The 16076-nt window shown below is 40.8% G+C and overlaps 1 protein-coding gene across 2 annotated transcripts in view; it reads right to left on the reverse strand.

Annotated features, from left to right (window-relative positions):
• LOC122746099 (zinc finger protein 260-like) overlaps positions 1–15752 on the reverse strand; it is a 176379-nt gene extending 160627 nt beyond the window's left edge. Inside the window, exon 1 of one of the 2 annotated variants that reach the window (XM_043991559.1) lies at positions 15630–15752. In XM_043991559.1, coding sequence (XP_043847494.1) covers positions 15630–15739 — 110 coding nt within the window. In that variant the 5' untranslated portion in view covers positions 15740–15752. Of the gene's footprint in view, positions 1–11037; positions 11096–15629 lie in introns of those variants that run through there. The other variant, XM_043991564.1, reaches the window with a different exon arrangement.
• Positions 15753–16076: the final 324 nt, after the last annotated feature.

Genomic DNA, 16076 nt, shown 5'->3' on the forward strand with positions numbered 1-16076 from the left:
TGTGTGTATTTTGGACATGGACAATGCAGGAATATTATCCTTCACTATTCATGTTTGTAAATGGAGGTTTTCTTTTCTTGCTCAATTTGAGGTAGGTGGAAAGGGTTGGTGGAATTTTTGCTAATTGGAAAAAATTAGGTAAAAAAATAAATGGAAGAAGACACACTCGGGTACTTTTTTAGAACTATGGCTAGGAGATGTCATGATCCTGTGGTAAAATATGAAAGTTTTTAACAGTCGGTTAGGATAACTGAAAGACGCCAGTTTTTCAAGGACCACCCTTTTGGGGAGGAGATGAACAGTCCGCCTGCTGCGCATGTCAGACTGCCTGCCGGGTACAGTCCGCCTGCTGCGCATGTCAGACTGCCTGCCAGGTACAGTGCGCCTGCTGCGCATGTCAGACTGCCTGCCGGGTTTTTTTTGACTTCCGGGGTGGAGAAAAGGAGAGAGGCCTTTTTTGCCTGCTTGGCGGGACTCCTGACGGCGCGGCACGGACTCTCTCTCTCCAAAGGTGGCCTTGTCGGTTGGTGGCCTTGTCGGTTGGTGGCCTTGTCGGTTTGGTGAGTTGTTATAAGGAATATAGACTAAGCTTAGACTTAAGACGATTTGTATTGTGTTTCTACTTTCCTATCCTTCTAACCAACATCACCTTGTGACTATCATAACTATAAATAAAAAGGTCTATCTAGAAAACCAAAACCTGCTTCCATTTACTAGTTTGGGAGATAAATTAAGGGAAAGGTTAAGTAGGGGAGATTTATGATCTAATATCCAATTTTAAATCTCACAGTTTTGGCGACCCCGAAGGGACCTTAAGGACCCTCCCACCCTCCCTAGTTTGGCCATAAGCCGGCCAATTCGGTGGATTTTCCAAATTACCCCCCCCCCCCCACGGACTTTCCCTTTGTCTAATCTCCCTTAAAGACTTTAAGCCTCTAAGAGTCTTGCTTTAAACAGAAAAGCCAGCCCAGTTTAAAGGGCAAGATGCTCGAATATTCTACTATCCCTTTGATTTTTCTCATCGGAATGTATTGGGACAGCATAACATCCCGACTTAGAGGAATAGTTTACTCAATGGTCCTTCATAACATTATTGGTTTTTTCCTCATTCAGGCAGCAAAAAGTTTTTTGTATAATAGTATACGTGAGAATCTTTGGGAAAATACGTTTAATATAAGTAGAAATTTTATGCCTGCAATTGAAATACCTTTTAATACCACATCCATAGTTCATACGACTAAGGATTTTATTTTTTTTTGGTTTTTTTTTGTTTTTGTTATTATCATTGTTATGATATGGGGGAAATTCTCACATATGGAGAGAGACCTCGAAATGAAATTCTCACATATGGAGAGAGACCTCAAAATGGCTGTTTCTACTAGAGATGATCCAAGTTCAGAATCAGATCAGCAGAAACTACTCCCTCTGCAGGAAGCTATAGAACATAGTAAGAAGGGAGTGCCAATTCAAGTCAGAAAATATAGCCCCTTTAGACCAAGTGACTTGAGCGCATGGAAATCAATCATCCCTAGTTTTGAGAAAAATCCTAACACTGTAATTTCACAGTTAAGGACTATATTTAATGCATATCAACCCAGTTGGGCTGATGTTACTTGCCTTTTGGAAACTTTACTGTCCCCAACTGAGATTACAGATGTTATCTCAGCAGGAAATGCCCTTGTTGCGAAAGGTAAGGCCGATGTGGAATGGCCTCTAAAGGATCCAGAGTGGAATTATAATGATGATAGGGATTTCCAAAGATTAAAAGATGCTAGAGAAACACTTCTGAAGGGAATGGAATCTTGCTCTAGAAAACCAGAAAACTGGCAGAAATTTTTAAGCCTACCTCAGGAGGCTAATGAAAGACCAAACAGATTTTATGATAGACTTTGTGAGGCCGCTAGACAGTACACCAGATTGGATCCAGTAGATTTAAGAGATTCCTGTATCATTCTCAACACATTTGTTTATAATTCACTGCCAGAAATACGCAGATACTTTCTGAAACAATGTCCAGACTGGAGAAATCTCTCAGTAGATAGAATTAAGGAACTTGCAAATTATGTCTTTGACTCACGTGAGGAAGATCCAGATCACCCTAAACAGAGCATTCTGGCACCAGCGATTACTAGTCAGCCATGTGGATACCGGAGCAAGGACACTAAGGTGTGTTGTTACTGTCGTAAGGAGGGGCATGAATTGAGAGAATGTAGGACTTGGAGAAGAAATTCTAATTCTAATTACAGGCGAAATCAAAATAGAAATAGATCTTTTTGGAGGAATACAGAAAGGCAGTACCAGAATAATGGTAACCAAGACCCCCCTCAGAAGAGGACACAGGAATGATGGTGTCTTGGGGAGGAATGGAACATAGATAATGAAAGCCATATATTCCCAGATCCGGATTTTTTGAATGCACTTGTGCCAGTCCATTCACCTCCCCAGAGTAATGAACCACATGTCACCTTAAAAGTGGGGGAGACTTATTATGATTGTCTGCTAGACACAGGAGCCTCTAAATCAGTATTAGTAAGCAAACCAGATGCTGGGTGTAGACCTGTAGGATATTTGAATGTAGTGGGAGTCTCAGGAAAGAGCCAGAGAGTGGCAAAATTGAATCCTCGCATGGTATCTATGGGGCCCTTAACAGTAGAACATTCATTTTTACTCATGCCTGATGCCCCTGTAAATTTATTAGGTCGTGATCTCCTTTGCAAGCTTAGAGCAACCATATCTTGTGCTCCAGATGGGGCTGTCTCCTTACAATTGCCAGAGGATACTGTTCATTTATTACCAATTTTACTTACAGAAGCTCAAGGAACAGCAGGGGAGGTATCCAAAATCCCCTCTGACATTCCTGAGTCTTTATGGGCCTCATCCCCTAATGAGGTGGGGCTCCTTAAGTCTGCCATGCCTGTTACCTTTAAAGTTAAGGGGGGACCACCCCCCTCCATTCCACAGTATCCATTGTCTAGGGAAGCAATAGAAGGGATCACCCCTATAATTGAGGCTTTGAAAAGCCAGGGTATTATTATTCCATGTCATCACTCTCCATGCAATACTCCCATTTTGCCAGTTAAAAAACCCAAGCCTGGGCCAGATGGTAAACCTGTTTATCGCTTTGTGCAAGATCTTAGAGCGATTAATAATTATGTTATTCCTAGACATTCTATAGTCGCAAATCCGGCTATGATAATTTCCTCAATTCCCTATGAATCTACATGTTTCACAGTGGTAGACCTTTGCTCTGCCTTTTTCTCCATACCAGTACATGAGGACTTCCAATATTTATTTGCTTTTACCTGGAAAAATAGACAGTGGACCTGGACTAGACTCCCACAGGGATTTGTAGACAGTCCCACATTATTTTCCCAAATTTTACAGCAGGATCTGGCCTCTATTACCTTTAAAGCCTCCACACTAGTACAATATGTTGATGACTTACTTTTGGCCTCTCCTAATGCTGAAATTTGTCAGGAAGATAGCCGTCACTTACTGCTGGAGCTGCACAAGAGAGGACACAAGGTTTCTAAGACAAAGGTACAATGGTGTTTGCCCCAGGTAGAATATTTAGGATTTATTTTGGCTGCTGGAACTCGCTCTGTCTCTTCTAAGAGAGTCCAGGCCATTCAACAACTCTCTGCCCCCACTACTAAGAGGCAGTTGAGAGCCATTCTGGGAGCAGCTGGGTACTGTAGACAATGGATACCCTCTTTTGGTGAAATTACTAAACCCCTCATAGCTCTTACAAAAAGTTCTGTTCCAGACATTTTACAGTTGGATCCCCAGCATCTCTCAGCCATAAAAGAATTAAAACGGGCCTTGTTATCAGCACCTGCCCTAGGACTGCCAGATTATAGTAAGCCTTTCACTCTCTTTGTGCATGAACAAAGGGGGGTGGCTTCTGGAGTCCTGACTCAGTCACTGGGGCCTAACCAGCGTCCTATAGCCTACTATTCAATTCAGCTGGACCCTGTAGCGGCTGGAGTGCCACCTTGCCTTAGAGCAGTGGCGGCCACAGCGCTTTTGGTAGAAAAAGCCTCTGATTTGGTCCTAGGTAACCCTCTAACTGTGCAATGCCCTCACGAAGTGGAGGCTCTCTTACTACGTCACAGGACACAAGCCTTTTCAGATCAAAGGCTGGCTAAGTATGAAATAACCCTGTTAGGTAATGAGAATATCACTTTAAAACGCTGCACAGTTCTTAATCCAGCAACACTACTCCCTAATTTACCATTCTCGGGGGAACCGTTGCATGACTGTGCTTCTTTAGTTGATATGGCTGAAAAACCCCGTGATGATCTTTTTGATACACCTTTAGAAAATCCTGATCTTGTCCTCTATACAGATGGTTCCTCATTTATGAGAGAGGGAACCCGTTTTACTGGAGCTGCTGTAGTTTCTGATTATGACACCCTCTGGGCAGCTTCTCTGCCTTCCCATTTTAGTGCACAGGCTGCTGAACTTGTGGCTCTTACACAGGCCTGTAATATAGCTAAAGATAAGAGTGCCACCATTTTTACTGACTCGAAATATGGCTTTGGCATATGCCACTTTATTGGTATGATTTGGCGTCAACGAGGCTTTCTAACATCCTCGGGCAAGGCTATTGCCAATGGGGACCTTATCAAGGACCTCTTAGATGCCCTAAAACTGCCTTCTTCCCTAGCCGTTGTACATTGCCCTGCCCACACAGGGAATAGTGACCCTGTTTCAAAGGGAAATGCACGAGCCGATTCTGCAGCCAAGCTTGCTGCATTAGAAGCTCCTGAACATGTATTTAACCTTTCACCTTCTGAGGATATTCCTTCCAACCTAACCTATGACGATTCTGAAGTAGAAAAGTGGAAAAAGAAATTTAAGGCGAAACAGATCAATGGCATCTGGGTGTCTCCGGAAGGTAAGCCATTTCTTCCCCGGAAATTCTACCACCAGGTATGCCTCTCTGTTCACAGAAAAGGCCATTTTGGTACACAAGGCATTGTAGACTCTATTAAGAGAACCTGGATAGCACCAGGTGTGACTAATACAGCATCTCGAATCTGCTCGGGCTGCTCCACATGTCAGTCTTATAATCAGTATGCTTTTAAGGCCAAAGCTTATGGAGGGCGTCCTCTAGCATATACACCTTTTGAGCACTTACAAATTGATTATATTACTATGCCAAAAGCAGGACATTATAAATTTTGCCTTGTTATAGTTGATCAGCTCACTCGGTGGGTGGAGGCCTTTCCCAGCCCCCGAGCCACAGCTGCCTTTGTTGCCAAAATTCTTCTTAAAGAGATAGTACCTCGTTTTGGCCCACCAGCCCGCATCGATTCTGACAAAGGCACACATTTCACTGATTCGATTTTATCCCAAATCTACTCTTTCTTGGGAGTGACTCCAAAATTCCACACGCCCTACCATCCACAAAGTTCAGGCCAAGTCGAACGTATGAATAAAGAGCTTAAGAGTATGATTGGCAAATTATGTACTGAAACCCATTTGAAATGGCCTGATGTTCTACCATTGGCATTATTCTATCTACGAAGTAGACCAAGAGGAGAACTTCATATATCTCCTTATGAAATGCTTTTTGGTCACCCTCCTATCCAAGCTAAAACTTTTTCCCCAGTTTATACATCACTGGTGGGAGGTGATACTTCTGTTGCTTCCTATATACAGGAATTACAGACCAGGCTACGTGAACTCCATGAGGCAGGAGCTGTGGTCCAGGCAGGACCATTAGACTTTTCATTGCATAACTTCAACCCAGGAGATAAAATATATGTAAAGAATTTTCAGAGAACCAGTGGAACTCAACCTGCCTGGGAAGGACCTTTTCAGGTATTATTGACAACTCCTACCGCCATTAAAATTGGTGAAAAAGACTCATGGATTCATTGCTCTCATATAAAGCCTGCACCATTCATAGGTGAAGAGATTTCAGATAGACCTGAGGTAGACGCTAAAGAGGTAAAAACCCTAACGATAGCAACTGTTAAAGAGCAAAGAAAGTTCAGAGGAAACAGGAAGTTCCCATTTAAGAATCCCACTGATCAGTTAAATGCTTTGGGACTCAGTCTTCGTAAAGTATCAGGAGACGGAAATTGCCTTTTTAGGGCTTTAGCAGACCAGCTAGAAGGTCACTGTAGAAATCATCTCAGACACAGACAAGAAGCTGCTTCTTATATGATTAACCATAGACAAGAGTTTGAGTCTTTTATAGTAAATGACTCCCCTTTTGAAGAATATGTTGATGAATTAAAGAAATTTGGAAAGTGGGGAGGAAATGATACAATTGTAGCATTTGCTAAGCAGCATCAGCTGAATGTTGTGGTTCATCAATTAAATCAGCCTTTATTGAAAATCAGTGGCACAGACAAAACTGATGCTACAGAACTCCACATTTTCTACCATAAAGAACATTATGACAGCATTAGAAAGATCAATGACAATTCAGAAACCCCTGCCACTTTGGCATGCAGAGAATTGGGGAACCAGTTAAAACAATGTGGCATACCCCAAACTCTAGCAGCTTAAATACCTTATAATTTAACAAGCATTTCCTTCTACAGGCAAAAGCACTGAAGTACATGGCCTAGTTTTCTGGCCTACCTCAACTATTTTTTTTTTTTTATTAATTTTTGGGTTTTTTTGTTTTTGTTTTGACTTTTGAAAGGCACTGAAAAGACCTGGAATTGACTGCACCTTTAAGTTCTTTAAGAGCACAAAAGGGTGCTTAGCGAATCTTTTGCTTTTTATTTTTTATTTTTGGTTTTGCTTTGGTTTTTTTTTTACTTTTGTTTCTTTTGCTTTTCTTTAAAACTAAATTTTGTAAACTAAGTGATTATTCAAAGACATTTTAAGTATATGCTGTGGGTGAGGCTATCGGGCCTCAGAAGCTACCAGAATTCTTCTTTTTTTTATTTACTCTTTCTTTTTGAGAGAACCATGAGTTCTAATGAGTTTTGTTTTATTTATTTATTTTTCTCCTTTCTCTTGTATGTTGTTCTGTTTAACTAAAAAGTACCAGAAATTGCTTGATACCTCACTGAAAACATTGAATATTGAATCTTGCTAATTGAAGTCTTATTTCTTTTTGATGAATTAATCACCACTTTAAGTATCTGCTACTGTTATACCAGAGAATTCATGTATAAGATGATGTGGTCTACTTGCTAAAAGAAGATTATGTAATAATGTCTAAAAGAAGATTATGTAACAATGTCTAATATAATCAGCTATTTACATTCGTTTATTATTTATATGTCATTATACTCTGGGTATGGTTTGGAATTATTGTATATATCACTAATATATTCTCAGTTATGCAGCATAGCACACATTTTTACCATCATATTGTCTTTGGTGAAATTAATGAGATTTCAGAAATATGGAAACTTATCATTTCAGAGACTAACTTGCTGTGAACTCTGACGCAGGCCCTGGAGAGAATATATGTGCAACAAAAGGAGAGACAGGTATACGTAAGTCCATGGTTTGCTTATGATGGTGACTATGTAGAGCACAATTACTAGGCACAGTCCAGTATTCATCCTCTCTCCCTCCTAATTTAACCTAATTTAACTGAACTTATTTATCTTTTTATCTCACTCAGTTGAATTCACCTGTGGCCTAGCACAATCACTGGCTGTCTCAGAACCATGAGATATGGTATGATAACCTTTCCATAACATTTTCAGGTGTCATGAACACATACTAAATTTGGCTTTGATCCAGACACATGGTGGTAAAAAGTGTTACACATTGCATAACTACCTCAACCCTCTATTACAAGTCTAACCATATAAAGGAGGGAATGTAATGGAATTTATTAATTTGATCATTGACAATGCTATGCTCAGGTTTTAAAAATACAGCAATTCAAACAGTTAAAGAAGATAATCCAGCTTTCCAGACCAGAGTCCAGAATCCAGTTTTCCAGACCAGAATCCAGTTTCCTCCTGATGACATCTTACCACTTCAAGAAGACAAGAGAACTCAGAGACTTTATATGAACTGTTTTGCTTTATTAGCTTTTACTATCTCCTTTCTGTTATATACTATCTGTAACATGTACTCTCTGCAGAGGCTCTCCCTTTGCAAGACTAATGTCAAAGCGTCGGTTCATGAGAAAAAAAAAAAAATCGCCCCTCTGGACAAAACTTTCCTCTCTTCCTTTTCTGTATTGTTGTTCGCATATTATTAGTCAGCAAAAGTTATTATATTCTTTTTACTGTTCCATCAAGGAAACATTCCGTTTCTTGAGGAAGCAAAGGGGGGAAATGTGGTAAAATATGAAAGTTTTTAACAGTCGGTTAGGATAACTGAAAGACGCCAGTTTTTCAAGGACCACCCTTTTGGGGAGGAGATGAACAGTCCGCCTGCTGCGCATGTCAGACTGCCTGCCGGGTACAGTCCGCCTGCTGCGCATGTCAGACTGCCTGCCAGGTACAGTGCGCCTGCTGCGCATGTCAGACTGCCTGCCGGGTTTTTTTTGACTTCCGGGGTGGAGAAAAGGAGAGAGGCCTTTTTTGCCTGCTTGGCGGGACTCCTGACGGCGCGGCACGGACTCTCTCTCTCCAAAGGTGGCCTTGTCGGTTGGTGGCCTTGTCGGTTGGTGGCCTTGTCGGTTTGGTGAGTTGTTATAAGGAATATAGACTAAGCTTAGACTTAAGACGATTTGTATTGTGTTTCTACTTTCCTATCCTTCTAACCAACATCACCTTGTGACTATCATAACTATAAATAAAAAGGTCTATCTAGAAAACCAAAACCTGCTTCCATTTACTAGTTTGGGAGATAAATTAAGGGAAAGGTTAAGTAGGGGAGATTTATGATCTAATATCCAATTTTAAATCTCACAATCCAAGGTATAAATATTTTAAAATAGATAATTATAACTACATAAAATTTAAATATTTGAATGAAAGAAATGAAGATCAAAGAAGAACAAACTGTAGAGCAGAAAATATATCAAATGTTACATGAAAAATGACCAAAAAAAGTCATTTATGAAATTCCATGGTATCCAATGTGGACCAGGAGTCATTGCTAATAATTGAGTGCTAAACCTGGAAAAATGTTCCAAAACACCAACAGGAGGGAAAAGTCATATTAAAGTCACTTTTGCCATTTCCTGTTCAGCCTTAAAAATTCATAAGAATGACAAAAAAGAAAATTATTCATACTTAATTTTTAAAATTTTGAAATTCACAAACATTAAGTAAAATGAACATTTTATATACACCATAAAACAGAAAAAGAGGATTGTACATGAAACAAGTTCTAACATATAGAGCTGGATTTTCTTCTTGAGCAGTTAAAAAATTCACCAAGACACTTTCAAAGCTGACCTTATTTCCTTCTGTTCTCTTGTTGTACTCTTAAAAAATCCATTAGTTTCTATCTTTTCTTTGAGGACATGGGGATGGAAATCCTTTTCTTAAGCCCTTAACATTGCTCTGCTTTCCTACTCAAAATTTGAAGAAAGAAAAAAAAATAATAAAATAAAATATTTGCAATAAAATCAAGCAAAATAAATCCCCATGTTGTCCATTTCCCAAATGTGCTTTTTATCCTATATCATACCTCCATTACCTTTCAGGTTTTTCTGAAACCTGCCTGCTCATTTCTTATCGCACAATAGTATTCCATTACATTCATAAACCACAGCTTGTTCAGCCATTCCCCAATTACTGGCCATCCCCACAATTTCCCATTCTTTGCCACCACAAAGAGAGAGAGCTGCTATTAAATATTTTTGTACATGTGGGTCCTTTTCCCTTTTCTATGATCTCTTTGGGGTACAGACCTAGCAGTGGTATTTCTAAGTCAAAGGGTATGCACAATCACACAGCCCTTTGGGCAAAATGAAATGGACTATTTTTGTTTTGTTTTGTTTTTTGCAGGGCAATGGGGATTAAGTGACTTGCCCAGGGTCACACAGCTAGTAAGTGTTAAGTGTCTGAGGCCGGATTTGAACTCAGGTACTCCTGACTCCAGGGCCGGTGCTCTATCCACTGCGCCACCTAGCTGCCCCTAAAATGGACTATTTTTAAGGCATATTTGTGTTACATTTAATTCATGAACCACCACTGCCCTATTGTAGGACATTGAACCCTATTATGCAGTTCTTTGCCATAACAAAAGGAGCTGTTAGAAATAATTTTGTCCACTTGTGTCCTTTTCCTCTTTCACTGACTTAAGGGAATATGTCTTCCAGTGCCATCACTGGGTCCATGGGTATACCCAATTTAGTGACTCTGATCTCCACAACTTCACCAACACTTAATGTGCTTCGTGTTCCCACAGTCCTTCAAATGCTGGTCATTTTCATTTCTTCCCACCTTTGCCATTTGCTTGGGTACAAGGTATAATCTGATTGTTGACTTAATTGTGTTCATCTAATTATTAGTGATTTGGAATATTTTTCTTAAGTTTGTTTTTTTCAACTTCAACTTGGTTCTTAAATTAACATGTATTTTCGATCCCTATAACTTGCCCCTAGAGATGAAAAGGAAAAAAATATACAAAACTCTTATAACAAATATACTGTCAAGCAAAATAAATTCCCTTTAATATTTGCGATTCTCATTTTCTTATCACCTTTACCAATTTTTATTGATCTGGATTAGTGCTTATGATAAGGAGCATTTTAAAAAATATAGTTTTGGGGGCAGCTAGGTGGTGCAGTGGATAGAGCACTGGCCTTGGAGTCAGGAGTACCTGAGTTCAAATCTGGCCTCAGACACTTAACACTTACTAGCTGTGTGACCCTGGGCAAGTCACTTAACCCCAATTGCCTCACTAAAAAACATATATATATATATATATAGCTTTTGATCATTCATATTTCCTCCTTTAAAATTACCTATAGGGGGCAGCTAGGTGGCACAGTGGATAGAGCACCGGCCCTGGAGTCAGGAATACCTGAGTTCAAATCCGGCCTCAGACGCTTAACACGTACTAGCTGTGTGACCCTGGGCAAGTCACTTTACCCCAATTGCCTCACTTAAAAAAAAAAAATACCTATAGGAAAAAAAAAATTACCTGTAGAGGGGCAGCTAGGTGGCGCAGTGGATAGAGCACCAGCCCTGGAGTCAGGAGGACCTGAGTTCAAATCCAGCCTCTGACACTTGACACTTAGTAGCTGTGTGACCCTGGACCCTGCAAAAAAAAAAAAGGGAAATAAAATAAAAAATAAAATTAACTGTAGAAAGAGACATGTGTGCACTTTTGGGTTTTTTGTTTGTTTGTTTGTGGGGCAATGAGGGTTAAGTGACTTGCCCAGGGTCACACAGCTAGTAAGTGTCAAGTATCTGAGGCCAGATTTGAACTCAGGTCATCCTGAATCCAGGGCTGGTGCTTTATCCACTGTGCCACCTAGCTGCCCCCCATGTATGTTCTTTTGATGGGGACACAGATTAAACTTTGGCTGGGACAAACAGAGCCACTAAGAAAGGAACCTTCCCATTTTAAAGATGAGAAAACTGAGGGGGGCAGCTAGGTGGTGCAGTGGATAAAGCACTAGCCCTGGATTCAGGAGGACCTAAGTTCAAATTCGGCTTCAGACACTTGACACTTACTTAGTTGTGTGACCCTGAGCAAGACACTTAACCCTCATTGCCCCACAGAAAAAAAAAGAAAGGAAAAGAAAATTGAGGCACAGAGAGGTTGTTCCTTACCCAGGGTCACAGACCTAGGGAGCATCTCCGGTAGTGTCTCCTTTCTGTGATCACTGAAACCTTCCTCTTCACTGTTTTCGATTTCAATTGGAATAAAAAGTGACTAAACTGTTCAGGCATCCCAGAAGCAACTGGATCTGATAATGCTGAAGAATTAGTGGAAGGTTTCTATGTTAGCACTCCACAATTTCATTTTCATATTTTTGAGACAAAAAGAGTAACCAGAGGTTTCCTTTAACCATTAAAAGCTATCTACTGCCTCCTTACTCCACGGCTGTGGCTCTGGTTGCTTAGAATGGAGAATTATATCGAGGGGCTTAGGGCCTTCTACCAAGGAAGGCACCCAAACCTGTTGTATTGTGGTAAAAAAAATATGAAAGTTTTTTTTAACAGTTGGTTAGGATAACTGAAAGATGCCAGTTTTTCTTTAAGGACCACCCTTTCTGGGAGGAGACCAATGGCATGAGCTACGCACGCCAGTGCGCCTGCTGTGCATGTCAGACTGCCTGCTATGCACTCGACTTCCGGGGTGCGAGCTGAAAAGGCAAGGAGAGAACAGAAGTGGGTTTTTTTTCTGCTCCGCTGGTCTCCTGGCTGCGCTGTACAGACAGACGCGGACTGGAGTTTGACTTGGCCCGGCTCTTGGTTAACAGCACGCGCTTGACTCGGTCTCTCTCCCCAAAAGTGGCCTTGGGTTTTGGTGAGTTTTATACAGAATATAGACTAAGCCTAGACTTAAGACGATTTGTATTGTATTTCTACTTTCCTATCCTTCTAATCAACATCACCTTGTGACTACCATACAATAAAGGCTCTATCTAGAAAACCAGAAGCTTCTTCCATTTACTAGTCTGGGAGATAAATTAAGGGAAAGGTTAAGTAGGGGAGATTTATGATCTAATATCCAATTTTAATCTCACAGTATCCAGAGTCCCAACACCCATCTTAACCCCTGCTTTGTAGCAGGTTGCTTCATGTTCCCTAAGGCCTGTTTTGGGGCCAATAAGCTTTGTTGACCCTTAGGGCATACTGGATGACCAACATGTTGAACTTCTTTCTTGCTGGCAAAACTGCAACTTTCTGGGAGGCAGAGCCAACATGGTAGAAAAAAAGTAGTGACTTCTCTGAGCTCTCCCCAAGACCCCTCCAAATACCTTCAAATAATGCCATAACATAATTCCTGAAGCAGCAGAACCCACAAAAGGATGGGTTGAGATCATAGTTGGACAACTTGAAAACCATGATCAATAAAAGAGTCTAGAGATCATCTTCCAAGAAATTCTCAGGGAAATTGCCCTGATGTTCTAGAAGCAGAAGGTAAAATAGAAATGGAAAGAATCCACCAATCACCTCCTCAAAGAGACCCTAAAATGAAAACTTCCAGGAATATTGTAGCCAAATTCCAGAGCACCCAGGTCAAGGAAAAATACTGCAAGCATCCAGAATGAAACAATTCAAGTACTGTGGAGTCGCAGTCAGGATAAAACAAGTTGTAGCAGCTTCTACATTTAAGGATCAGAGGGCTTGTAATATAATATTATGGAGGTCAAAGGAACTGGGATTACAACCCAAGAATCACCTATCCAGCAAAACAGTAAAATCCTTCAGGGGGACAAATGGGAATTCAATGAAAGGGAGGACTGTCAGACATTCTCGATAAAAAGACCTGAGCTGAATCAAAAATTTGACTTTCAAATATAATACCCTAGAGAAGCATAAAAAGGTAAATATGAGAAAGAAATCATAAGGTTTCCTAAAAGATTAAACTGTTTACATTCCTACATGGGAAGATGCTACTTGTAACTCATTAGAACTTTCTCATTATTAGGGGAGCTGGATAAAGTATATTTAGACAGAAGGCACAGGTTGAACATGAAGGGATGATATCTCTAAAAATGAAATTAAGGGGTGTGAGGAATGCACTGAGAGAAAGGGAAAGGGACAAGTGAAATGGAGTAAAGTAGCTCACATAAAAGAAGTAAGAAAAAGCTTATAGGGGCAGCTAGGTGGCGCAGTGGATAAAGCACTGGCCCTAGATTCAGGAGGACCTGAGTTCAAATCCGGCCTCAGACATTTTACACTTACTAGCTGTGTGACCCTGGGCAAGTCACTTAACCCCAATTGCATCACACACACACACAAAAAAAACAAGAAAAAGCTTATGGGATGGAAGGGAAGACGGATGAGGTGTGGGGGAGTGACTGAGCCTTACTCTCATCAGAATTGGCTCAAAGAGGGAACAATATACACACTCAATTGAGTATAGTAATCTGTCTTACCCTGTAGGAAAGTAGTAGGGGAAAGGGATGAGGAGGGGAGGTGTGAAAGAAGGGCAGGCAGACTGGGGGTGGGGGGGAGTCAGAAGCAAAACACTTTTGAGGAAGGATAGGGTGAAAGAAGATAGAAAACAGAGTAAATATCAAGGGGAGGGAATAGGATGGAGGAAAATACAGTTAGGAATAGTAACTGTGAAAAACATTTGAAGTTTGTCTGAGAGGTCTCAGTTCTCAAACACATAGAGAACTGAGTCAAATTTGTTAAAATAAGAGCCATTCCCTAATTGATGGATGATCAAAAGACATAAAGTTTTCAGATGAAATAATCAAAGCCACCTATGGTCATATGAAAAAAAAATGCTCTAACTCATTATTGATTACAGAGATTCAGGTCAAAACAATTTTGGGTACTACATCATACTTACTGGATTGGATAATAAATAGGACAGCAGAGGAAAATGACAAATGTTGTAGGGGATATGGGGAAAATGAGACATTAATACACTCTTGGTAAAGTTGTAAACTGATTTAAACATTCTCTAGAGCAATTTGGAACTATGGCTAAAGGGCTATAAAACAATGCATGCTCTTCAACCTAGTAACAACACTACTAGGTTGATACTCTAAAACAGATTTAAAAAAACAGTTGGATTCTAAATTGGGGAGATGCCCATCAACTGGGGAGTGGTTGAACAAATTGTGGTATAAGATTATGATGGAACGCTATTGTGCTGTAAGAAATGATGAGCAGGATGCTATCATAAAAACCTGGAAAGACATACAAGAGCTGATGCAAAGTGAAATGTACTGTATACAAACTAACAGCAACATTGTAAGATGACTTGCTTTAAATGACTTAGTTTTTTCAGCAAAGTAATGATCCAAGACCACTCTGAACGACTTATGAAAAATGCAGTCCATCTACAGAGAGAGAACTGATGGTATCCGAACACAGACTGAAGCATAATTTGTTAGTTCCCTTTTCTAAAGGTTTTTTTTAATCTGTTTTCTTTTACAACCCGACTCATGTGGAAATGGTTTGCATGACTACACATGTATAACTTATACTGAATTGCTTGAATTCTTAAGGGGGGATGGAGAGGGAGGGAGGAAGAGAATGTGGAGCACAAAGTTTTAAAAATCCTTCTTAAAATTTGTTTTTACATGTAATTTGGGAACATAAAATTCTAAATAAAATTTTAAAAACCTGCCACTTTCCTAATGTCCCAGTAAGTGCATTACCTGCTGCAAACAAGACAAAGGGCTCTTGTCTATGGTCCTTATTAGCTTGCTGGGTCTCTGACCCGATCCAAATATCATCCACACCCTCTACAACAGTCGACTCACATGATGGTGTGAATGAGTTTAAATGATGCTTTAAAAGTTGTGAGAAGATGCTGGCAAAGTCTCTCAGCTCCTGAGGAATTCTTTGCCAGAAAACCTGTCCCTGGCTCTAAGTAAATGCACACAAACCCCCTGGATCCCTCAGTCAGAGGGCCAGAAAAGACAGCAGATCCTAAATCAATCACAGAAAACCCAGCAGAGCAGCTTTGGACAGAAGCAGATACTGTCGACTTCCGGTGCCAAGACAAGCCGGCAGAGTGGGGCCCACACTCCCCTCCAAACAACCTGACAAAAACAAATGCCTCTGAATGGATTTAGGGGCAGGGAAGCAACTTACCAGCTCAGCAGGAAAGAGCTGCCTAACTGGAGTGGGAGAGGAATGAGGTGAACAAGCAGCAGCTGCACAGCAGGGGGCCTGCCAGCCCAGGCTCTGAGGCCCAAGGCCATCCACCAGCAGAGGCCCCACCCCAGTGCAAGTCAGCAGACTAGCAGTACAGCAAGGCCCCACCCCCAGTGCTGACCAGGAGCCGCAGGGAGACCCCGCCTCCAGGGTTCATCATCAGGGAGACCCCGCCCCCCAGGCCAGCCAGCCCCAGACACCAAAGATTGCAGAGAAATCTCTGACTGATATCAAGATAGAGAAAAATCAAAACGATCACTGTGACTGTGGTAAAGATGGAAAAGGATTCAAACAATATCCAGTCCTAACTCAGTGTAAGGAAAGGAACCCAGGGAATGACTTTTTTCACTATGATGATTCTAGGCAATGTTTTACTCAGCAGGT

This window comes from Dromiciops gliroides, chromosome 3, assembly GCF_019393635.1.
Source record: "Dromiciops gliroides isolate mDroGli1 chromosome 3, mDroGli1.pri, whole genome shotgun sequence".
Classification (NCBI taxonomy): Eukaryota; Metazoa; Chordata; class Mammalia; order Microbiotheria; family Microbiotheriidae; genus Dromiciops; species Dromiciops gliroides.